General features: G+C 36.9%; 1 protein-coding gene across 2 annotated transcripts in view; it reads left to right on the top strand.

Annotated features, from left to right (window-relative positions):
* LOC113235107 overlaps positions 1–8,860 on the top strand; it is a 38,150-nt gene extending 29,290 nt beyond the window's left edge. For both annotated transcript variants that reach the window (XM_026470681.1, XM_026470682.1), the window contains 3 exons: positions 2,475–2,850; positions 5,339–5,530; positions 8,014–8,860. In XM_026470681.1, coding sequence (XP_026326466.1) covers positions 2,475–2,850; positions 5,339–5,530; positions 8,014–8,150 — 705 coding nt within the window. In that variant the 3' untranslated portion in view covers positions 8,151–8,860. The remainder of the gene's footprint in view (positions 1–2,474; positions 2,851–5,338; positions 5,531–8,013) is intronic.
* Positions 8,861–11,938: the final 3,078 nt, after the last annotated feature.

The following is an 11,938-nucleotide window of genomic DNA, read 5'->3' on the forward strand; positions in this document are numbered from 1 at the left end:
TAAGCAGCGATGCAAACGCGATGCAGTAGCTAATCGTCTACCTTTACTTACACGCGCGACTTTAAGCAGCGATGCAAACGCGATAAAAAACGCGCGACTGCATCGATACAATCGCGTGATTGCATCGCTACACTTGTGATTTATAAGCGATTGCATCAATACAATCGCGCGTTTGTATCGATGCAATCTCGCGTTTGTATCGATGCAGTCGCGTGTTTCACGAACGCGCGTTTGCATCGCTGCTAAAAGTCGCCGTGTGTAACCTGTCTTTAGTCGACAAGAATTCAAGTCACCGTTATAGGAATTATCAATTTTGGAACACAAATACAAAATAAACTTAGTCTCTACGCATACTTATAACGTTCACAATGGAACTTTCATTTTATTGTGACCTGACTAGGACAAAGCTTGCCTGGTGTTTGCGTAGTTTTAAAGTGATTGACCAGTTTGTGATGAGCTGAGGCTCATCGTCGTCGACCTATTATACGCCCCACTGCTAGGCACGGGTCTCCCACGGATGGCTGAATGCGGGTTGGGGATTTTACACGAGTTTTAAGTGTTGTGAACCTTCTTCCACTTGAATGGTTTTGTTACTAAACATTTACAAGTATATGTTACTTACAAATTAAAGTCACAGGATGTGACGCCACAGGGAATTGAACCGTTGACCTTTCAATTGAAAATCAATCAGCCTCGCAATAGGTTGTCACATCTGTTTTTAACGTTTGATGTTTTTGTTATAGTCTTTTAGATAATTTAGAGGAATTTCTTTCAATATTTTTTGTTGGATATCATTGCTTTTGAATACTGTACTATTATTATTTATATTAAAGACGATAATATTTGATTTAATTTGTATTAAAGCGAAATAATCTTTATTTCATAGGTAAAGAAATTACACTAGAAATCGTCATACTGATTATAGTTGACTGCTCATTCGTAAGGCAGATTCCCCTGAGCAGAATGAGCCAGAAACTCTAGGGGTTGCTCATTGTAAATAAACATTTGTATACATTTATCATTTACAACATTTATTTCAAATATCAGACACAATAGAATGTAATCACAGATCCATACTAATATTATAAATACGAAAGTAACTCTGTCTCCGTTTGCACTTATAAACCTAGGAGACCTAGTAGAAGGACGTAGACTACTTTTTATCGCCAAAAAATAAATCTTCAAATAGGGGATGAGAGTTGGTATGGAGAACCAATAAAACTATGAAAATTAGCATAGCACAATGGGTTTCCTATCAGAAGGCCGAAATGACATTTTCCAGATAACGTTTTCTCGAATTTTCATAACCTCGAAAGTAATTTTGAGAGGAAAATGTTTTTTCTTTTAAACCTTTTTTTTTACGGGGGGAAATCTTTATGGATACCCCTGAGCCCGGGGAGACTCAGGGGTTATGTGGGGGCTCTCCCTTCAGACTGGAGGGCCTACCCCACTAAAACCCCCCGGGTTTCCCTCTCGCCGGTTGAGTCGGCGCCGGGGGATCAGTGAACATTCACCACGACGCCGCCCGGCCGCCCTAGCTTACGCCAGGGCTCCCGCGCCAACGGAGGGGCGAGTCGGTTGTCCTCCGACCCGCCCCAGACGAGTGAGGCCGTGCAATGCAGGCTCCGGAGTCCCTGTCCAGAGCCCGCTGGTCTCACTAGGGGATCAGGCGAGCAGCGAACTATCTTCGCCTTCTCCCCGTACGTCTGCGCCGGAGCGGGTTTTCTTTTAAACCTTACTTAATCTAACCTATCCGAACCTAATCGTGTCTTTGCGATAAACATCCAACATATACTGAAAGAACAACGGTTTCGTTATAATTCGATTTTCGGGGTAATGAAAATTCGAACAAACGTTATTTCGGACAAAATAAATTCGAATTGGTGATAGGTTACCCACAATGGGCTATTCGAAATTCATGACGAAGTCACCATTTAGTATAAGTCTATGACTGCCTCCATGCCGAACGGTTACTATGCTGGACTGCCACCCAGAGATCCCAGGTCGGGAGAAATATTTTTATGAACTGCATTTATTTCGCTCGTGATTTTGGGTGTAATTTGTGCTTGTCTGTGTATCCATGGCACCAGCGACACAGAGTGTCCCTAGTACGGGACTATGAGTGTGTGCGTTATTATTATTATACTATAAATTTTTACACTCATTGTATTGGTTTCTGTCTAGAAATAATCTCCACAACAAACGTGAAATCTAGGCGGCGTTTCGGATTTTTATTAACCGACTTCAAAAAAGGAGGAGCTTCTCAATTCGATTGTGTGGTTTTTTAAACTGAATTTGATGATTCGTTTTTTGTTGGAAAGAGCTCCTTGGACGTGGTCCCATTTAAATTTGAAGAAAATGTTCCACCTCTATGGGTGGCAAACTAGGGGATGAACGACTTTTGCAGTCGGTTTTTTTAGTACTCAGTATTGAGATTACTTAATTATGTTTACGTTATTGTTATTACATTCCAGACGGCGGATGAAGATGCGTTACAAATGAAAGCAATAAAAAAATTCGAGCCAGAAAAAGTAGAAGAGAAGAAGAAAGGTTTCTTCATGAAATTCATAGCCATGATGGATTTGGATTTACTGAAAGACTGGTCGTTTTTGAACCTTTTACTCGGCCTCTCGCTGTTTTGGAGCGGGGAGCTTCAATTTAGGATGTTAACGCCTTTCTTTATTAGGAGTTTGGGATACAACATGAGCGATACGGCGTTCTGTCTGTCCATGACTGCAATTACTGACATTCTAGTGCGGTTAATACTGCCGCCTATATTTGATAGAACGAATATATCAAAGAAAATGATATTTTTTGTATCGTCGTTCTTCTTAGCAGCCACGAGGTCAGGTGAGTCTAATACCCTTGTTCTATTTCAACGCCAGCTTTCATTTTAGGAGGTGAGGTTTGTGGGACTGCTCCTCGCTTCCCGCAATCCGCACGCTGATAATTAATATGAATAAAATAAGAGCAGGCGGAGAAAATCTGATACAGGTCCGTCGTCGACAAGCGCCCGATGGCGACTGACCAGGCCACGGGCGGTGTGTCGTTAAACCGCTAGACGGTTTACAAATTTTGGGATAAATCGATACCTTGATTTAAACTTTCACGATTTCCACACATTATTTGATTGTTAATTCGGGACTTAATCACGTACAAAACACATTTTATTTACCTCGACGTTTCGGACATATTGGAACGTCCATGGTCTCGAAGAGACTGAACAGTCAGCATCTTCTAGCCATGCGAGTTTTTCTAACTACCCGCAATTGATCTTCATTATTTATTTGTGCACTAGGGTTCTCACTAGACCAACACACAACACTCACGACATCCGGCGACTTGTTGTTGTTGACAACACTCCCGTCATCTGGCGACAACGGATACATACAAAATATTTGACAAAATTAGGCTTGCCAGATAGCCGGGAAATTCGGGATTGCCTCGTGTCCAGTAATTAGATTTTACTGTCCCGGATTTCAAACACTTAGAAGTTGTTTTTACAAACTCACTAGAGTCCTTTTCATAAAAGAAGTCCCCCAGACACAGAGAGAATGTCGAAATATTGATTGCGCGTGATGTAAAATTTTTGTAGGTACTTTGTGAGTATTAAAAACTCCCAAAATTTGGTAGAAAGCAATGTTATGAACCTATAACTATAACGAACCTATAACTAACGCTATAACTTGGACCTTTCATGGCGAGAGTGAATAGGCATTACTTAGGTGTGCATGCTTCATCGTCGACCTCATCATCACTTTCCATCAGATGAGATGGAGGTCAAATGCGCACTTATTTTTTATATAAAAATAAACCTTATTATAATTGTCCCGGAAATGAAAAGTCAGTATTTGGCAACCCTAGACGAAATACAGCTGGATAATTTCAGTATTTGAGAGGTTGACACTTCACGCCTGCGTCTAACGTAAAACAAGAAGCAACATTTGTCATGGAATTAATTTTTTCCATTTTCATTTTAATTTACATTCTCCTTTATTATTTCCTCGTATTGTTCAAGAAAATCATAATGCGGGGTTATTTGTAATACCCTAACGGCCTTGCAAGATTATATTGCTAACATCATAAAGAACAACTGTTCTCAACAAAAAACGGAAAACTCCGTGTTGCGGGTGCCGTGGACACACAGACAACCACAAATTATACCTAAAGTCACGAGAGAAATAAATGTAGGCCATACAAATATTTCACCCGGTCCGGGAATCGAACCCGGGACCTCTGTGTGGCAGACAGCGTGGTATCCGTCCGGCCACACTGGGAGTTTTGTTCCATGACTTTTGCAAAACCATAAATTTTATCATTTGTTGTACGACCTATTTGACACTTTTTGCATTTGGTAGTAAAGTAGTCAATTCAAACGTCCAAGCGTCATGTAGTTCTCGACCACCGACCTCTCCCTCCTGCGTTTTGCATCGAATTTTTTATTTTTTTGTTACCGTACAGTTATGACCTTTTAGAGCGATCTATTTAAATATGTAAAAACATTCGTGCGAAAGTATAATCTGATGAAATAATTATTAAAAGTAAAAAGGGAATACAAATTATTGTTTACTATGTTAGTAATATATTTTATATATTGTCACTAATTTACAAATAATCTTGTATTTACCTCGGCGGGAACGGGGATTGCTCAACTCTCTTATTATATAAAAAAAAACTTTTACTCATCCAGCAATCCTCTACAATAATGTACAAACGGCAGCACATCAAGCTACACATTGACGGATCTTGTTCTGCACCGGAGGCGACATTCGAATAAAAGTGTATAATTACATTTTTATTGAATTGATATTCAATTATTTTTTGTGAAATTACTCCACTAGTTTGTTATAATTATTAATACAAAGATCGAACACTCAGAAAAAACACTCAGATAAAATTCCTTCGATCCGGTCGGGTTCGAACCGACGTCCTCTTGCATACCGTGCCAGACGCTATACCAACTAAGAATCTCATAGATGGCGCTACGACTAAAAATCGTTGAAAGACCAAGTACAAAGACACGACGCAAGCACATAGAAAAATTCGTGAGGTCCGTTGGTTCGTTCCGTGGCTTAGTTGGTATAGCGTCTGACACGGTATGCGAGACGACGTCGGTTCGAATCCGACCGGATCGAAGGAATTTTTTCTGAGTGTTCGATCTTTGTATTAATAATTATAAAAGTGTATAGTTTGATGTGCTTTAGACTGTACTATATTTTTATTAAACTTAAATACCAACAATAGATTATAACACTGATAAAGAATAATACCAACACAAATAAGCATTGGTATTCGATGAGTAAATAATTTAATATTTAATAAACGTTTATAATTCCAGTACTAGCCGAGCAAAGCGAATGGATTCCACTAATGATCTGGCTGTCAATCTGCGGGTTCTTCCGAGGCATGTGCCTGAGCAATTTCACGCTCACCATATCAGAGTATTGCCCTCTGGAGAAATTACCCGCGGCTTTTGGCTTGCACATGGTCAGCAAGGGTGTATTCGTCGTCCTTATTGGTCCGCTCATTGGTATGTTTTTTTAATTATTATTATTATTATTATTTATTAATAAATATATTTATACAATGTATTATGTCAGTTCCATCGTGTCCTAAACTATAGCTCACATGTCTGGGCGGCGCTGCTTTCCAGCAGCGCCGCCCGTGCTAGAGAGCCGATTCAACAAATAGTAACTGTCTTTTTACCTGTTCCGTGTGGGAATTGCTTACTATACAATTTACAGCACCTACGGATGTTTGGTTGATCTGCAGGTCTCTCATCAACGCCGTTGTTCGCACCGGACACATTCCAGTAACAAATTGTATGCATCTTCCACTACTCCACATAACTCGCAATTAGGAGAAATGTTTTTTTTTTCATTAAGGAAGCAAATCTGTTTAATGGAACGTGTCCGGTTCTCATACTTAGTGCGATGACAACTATTTTTTTACCATAATCGCACTCTGCAAACCAAGGCAAACGACGAGACTTACACTGAATTCATTGGCATGTTTCAATTTAGGTACATAGACAACTCGAATTCTTAGGTTTTCGCGATTGTTACACGTATAGCCTGTCTTTTTTGAAGATGGAGTAAAATGACAGTTGCAGGTTTGTCAGTTTTCGTAAAATGTTTAATAATTATGTAATTGTTGTCGACAGTTTTGTAGATACATTGTGAAAATCGGTAATATTTTGCCAATGTTATTAATTTTGCTAATGTCTGAATTGTTAATGTTACGACGTTCTAATGATTACTAGTTGGTCTATCAGTATCGAAATCAATTTTTAATCATGCATATTTTAATAACGACAGGTGAATTTGAGTATGTGTATTAAATTCAAATGAAAAACATACATGTCTCCTATTTGTATTTTTTATACACATACTGCTAAACTTAGTGTTTAATATTTATATTGTCAACTATGTCAATAAATATTAATATATTTATCGACATATTATTAATATAATATTTATCGACATATTTTTTCCAAACAAAGTAAAGTTTCGTACATTTTACATGTCCCAGGGTTAATATAAACGATATAAATAATAATCATTTATTTAATAACCTGATGTCATGACTGATAGATAAAATTTTCTACTCCATGATTATGAATACAAAGGTTTTGTCGACCCGGTTGAACTTGAATCCACGTCCATGCTGCACCGTAGCATTGCTCTTACCAACTGAGCCACGGGTACGGTTACCGACTCGTGGAGCATGCTGTATTCATAATCATAACAAAACTAGTGGAGTTATTTAACAAAAAATCTCAATAAATGACAATAACTTATTATTACTTATAACATGTATAATTAATATCTCTTATTTACAGTATTAGCATTGACTTATAAAATTTGTAATGTAACAAAGTTTAAAATTCGATTGCCAGTTTTGGTAAAATATGAAAATTGTTACTATACACCACCTTTTTGTAAAATATATTTTATGCAAATAAATATCAATAAATCAATTAATCAGGTCGAGGGTGACTACTGTGTGTGACGCTTTCACATTCACATTCAAGATAACGCTCTTAATTTAGAACAAAGAAATTGATACTTCATAAAAATAAAACATTTTCGTCACGCTGGTTTTACGTGGGTCAAATTCATGTCTAGCCCAGATTTAATGCGTGTTAGAGACGTTACAGGTTGTTACGACGTCATCATTAGATAGCTAAAGTCTGTTCCAATCCATAGTGCCACAAAAGTAACTAAACGGATCAGTTTAGTGATGGCCAACTATACTGCCAACTACAAATCGAATAATTAATTGATTCAATTGATTTGTTTAATTGAATCAGTTGGAATAACTGGGTTTTATATAATATAATGGGTTCTGCGACTTCGCTGCTGATTACTATAAAAAATATGTGATTCGATACTGAGTGATGATATTTCATACATAGATTAGAATGTTTTTCTGATAAAACCTATAAAAGCAAATTCAAAATTTCCGAAATATAATTTTAAATCCCCCTTTAAGTCTTATATTTGTATATTCGTTCGATTGTGATTAAATTTTTGTTTCACTAATCTGTTATAAAAACTTTAATTGAATGAACCGAATGAGTTCTTTCCGTACAGCCCTATGCAACCATAGACTGTTCACAAATCTATATTTGAGAACTAACTTTACTTTTGAAGTAACATTTTTCAATTAAGATTTTAATATATTATTCAAATGAATATTACTGGAAAAAGTAAAGAGACAAACGTGAAAGTGTTAGTTGTTCCATTTATTGACTGATTGCTTAGAATTTTAACAAAACCGCTTTGTTTCCTTTGACTTTAAATTCCACATGACTTGCATTGATGGTGTGATTATTGTAATTTGTTATGTTTTCATTAACCACCAACCGGGGGCTATAGCAGAATATCAACGAGTCCTCTGCTGACCTAAGCTGTAGGTCTATTAAGTCTTGTTTGTTTTATTAATAATAGGTAGTGTCTTTATCATTGTATTCAAATAACGTAACTTGAAATTTTTGTTTTTTTTTTCCAGGTTACGTACGAGACTACACAGGCAGTTTTGCCATCTGTATCCACGTACAAAACGCTCTAATCATGTCGTGCGTCCTTGTATGGGGCATCGAATACGCTATCACAGGATTGCGCAGGCGCAAGGTCGTGCAAATCTAGTGACGTCAGCGACTCGTGAGAGTCTATGGACTGTTTACTTTTATACCAAGTACGTACGTTTGTATCGCTCTCAATTTTAGAGTTGGAAGAATAATTAAAAGCACGTGTTCTTTTATTTTCGAATTACATGTCATAGGGTTAAGGATAAATGTTTTTAGTAAAGCTCACAATGAGATCGCAAATGTTTAATCAACGTGTTTATGTATCTAGAGTTAGATTGTGTTCAAGTTGAAATTGTTACTCAACCCCACGCTAAGATGACGCAGATATTTTCAAGTACTTATGTAGTGACAAATACTTAAACTGTATAAGTTTAAAATGCTTGACTACAATATTTTGTAAATATTTTACATTTGTATTTCTTTGTTTAGAAATCTTTTTAGTGTTATGTATGATCGATTAATCGAGCCTCTGTGGTTAGAGAATGATTTATAGGGACATGATTCAAACAATTTGTGCTTAGAAAATCTTGTGAGTGTGCAACTAAAGGTACCTTTTAAAGAGATTTTACATTTAGGGTGTTACCACACTACTCGCCGAGAATCGGCTTGAGTTGAGAGCACAAGTTAATAAAAATGGATGTAAACTATTTTGATACTCTGGACTCAGTGCAAATAAATCGTAGCAGTAGAGGTTCTTGTGAAAGAGATAGTCCGGGGTAGTACTGCCACCTTGACGGTTGCCCCCGTAAGGATGCTGGTGAAATTACAGGCACATGAGTGACAGTGCCCTTTGAGCGGCACTGCAACTGTTATGGACAGGTGTGACGCGTACCACCAGGCGCACGACTAGTTCGTACCGTCAATATGTATCATAAAAAAAATTATCGTGCAAAATAACCGAGCTTGTGTGGGAAAAATTATTGCATGAAGAAAACGCAGCTAATTTGCACAAGTTGACCTTCACCGGTTTCGTGCAGTAGCAAATTAATTTATTTCCATTTTTATTAACATTTATTTCTGCAACGTATTGTCTGAATCTATAAATTATTTAATATGTACCAGGTCTCTATTACTCTTATTGCATAGAAGTGAAACTTGTTCTAGCCCGCTTAAGTCGATTCCAGGGTGTATAGTGACTTCCTCATTCGTATAATATCTGTTACAACACTATGACGTGAAATACAATTTTGACAATATGGAACATGAAATTTTGATTCGGGTAAATAACTATCTTTCCTCAAAATCGTCTGTCACGTCCATTTGTAATAAAGGGATGATATGAGCCAAATCGTACAATTAATTGTGTTTACGCTATTTTGAGAAAGCTGTTATATCTGATGTTTAAGGCGAAATTAAGCCACGTAGCTCTAGACAATAATGACAAATAATTTATGACAAATTACGTCTACCTATATCTTTTAACATATTGTGACAATGTAATCATATTTTTTGATATTGTTCTTCTAAGACGTTATTGTATATAATATCGAATAATATCCAGTGAATGATATCTTAATTTATTTGTAGAATGACATGACTTTAGAAACCTAAAATTGTATGTTGTCTGTTAATGAATTAACATTAATTTACCTATTTCTGCCAGCAAGCAGTAATGTGAGTATTACTGCGTATTGAAGGTGCTGGTGAAATTACAGGCACACGGGACTGGTCAACTTACGTCTCAGGGTGACGGGTACAGTGACAGTACCCCTCAGTGACGTGACGTGTGACGGGCAGGCGAGTCGCTTACTGATGACATTTTTTTTGCAATATTGCAAATTGACATATTATTCAGACTGTACTTCTTTGATTCATGTACTTTATTATGCTGGGTGTTTTCTAAGGAGAGGTACGGGGAATGGCTACCCGAACTATGGAAGGAAACAGAATTATTTTGTCTAATTAAAGTCTTAAATTAAAAGTAATATGAATTGACCTCAATGGACTTTAATAATAGTAAGCGTAGTTTAGTAGCGTGAAAAATGTAAAACATTCTAGTGAATTGACACGAACTGCATTTTGACAGTTACCTGTGTACTCCACTTGCATTCGAAGCCGTTAGTACGACATGAAACACATTGTAAGCTGATTATAAGCCAGTAGCTCTACCAGTCGGTTCTTCTTATCGTATAGATGATACACTTCCTTCGTGGTGGAACGGTTACTATCCAGCACTGTCACACACACATTTAATTCTCTCGTGATTTTTGGGTGTATTTTATGGTTGTCTATTCTGTGTGTGTACACGGTACCCGAGATACAGGGTCTCCCTAGTACGAGATTTACGAATGGCGTAAGGTACATACAGGAATCGTACGTCGTGCGGGGAGGCTCCTTTAGTGCACCCCAGTCGGTAATAGCAATCTAACTACAATTTGGTAGTCGCGTTGCAGTCGAAACGCAGATCGTGTGATTCCACCCTTAGATGAATGACTTAAGTTGAGGATAATATTTTTAGACGGCTGTTTCGAAGGGTTTCGATGACATATTTTTATATACTTAGATAGAGATAGAGAGAGAGAGAGTAGATAGAGATGTTATGAATTCTATTAGATTTAGAATTAAAGTGATTGGAACGAAAGTAGATTAAGTCACGTTAAACGTAGATCCTATAAAAATAACCCTTTGTCATAGGTAAAAGCTGGGTAGAGCCAGCGAAAGATCTAGAGCTTTCTTATTTTATTTATTATGGAAAAAAACGAGTAAAAATTTTTGTAAATTTATATTCTAATGATTATTTATATTCAGACGTAATTGACAATTTTGACGATTTACATCACAACTTAGAACATGAAATTCACGTTATGATGATGAATTGACGTCAATTTTCGAAATTCGAAAAAAATCCTTAAAATGTATTTAAAGTACTTACCAATCTTTGATAATGTTTTTTTTTAATAAGAATAAGCAAACAGTTATTGTTGCGCATTTTATTTCATAGACGGCGCTTCAGCGTTTAAGTGAAATACTTTAAAATAATGTACTTAGCAGATTCAACTGTGTCGTGCACTTTTAGGAGACGAGTTCTCTTAAAATTCTACTAACATTGTTGTAAGGTACTTATTAGCCCAACCCGCATTGGGCCAGCGTGGCGAACTATGGCCTAAACTCTCGTCTGAAAGGAGACCCGTGCTCAGCAGTGGGACATATAAATGGGTTGACGATGATAATGATGAACTTATTAGCTGATATACATTTATGGGCATGTCTAGTAATTGAAATCAAATAACTTTTACTATAGGGACCCCACCTTCAAATCGCGGAAAGAATCAACATGTTCCATATAAACTACTATATTTATTCCACTGTTATGATAAATATACTACTTATATGTGATTTCAGAAAACTGTAATTTGCGATTATTCATGGTCAGAGTGAGTAGGCATTTTTTGGAGAATAAGTACTAAAAAATCGACATGAAAAGTTCGTGGAATTATGTCCATTTGCCAAGTTTTATTGGAATCGGTTTCCGGAAAGTGCGCGAAACCGGATTCATCCCCTAGTTACCTTTAGAGGTGGAATATTTTCTTCAAATTTATGTGGGACCACTGCTGAAAGAGGGTACCTTTTTCTAACAAAAAAGAATCATCAATATCGGTTCACAAACACGGAGTTATCGCGTAACTTATATATCTTCTTCCTATAGATGAACATGCCAGGCTGTAGCAGAAATCAGCGGCGTTGTGATACGCTCCACCATTGTGCTGAGCTACAGACCTTTTTATCTCACACCACTATTGTTACTAATCATTGTATATTTATATTTTTACTTATTAATGTGTGGAGATAAATAAACGATTTTATTATTATTATTACATACAAAAAAAGAGAAAAAAATAGTAATAA

This window comes from Hyposmocoma kahamanoa, unplaced genomic scaffold (assembly GCF_003589595.1).
Source record: "Hyposmocoma kahamanoa isolate Upper Pololo Valley unplaced genomic scaffold, ASM358959v1 87, whole genome shotgun sequence".
Taxonomy (NCBI): Eukaryota; Metazoa; Arthropoda; class Insecta; order Lepidoptera; family Cosmopterigidae; genus Hyposmocoma; species Hyposmocoma kahamanoa.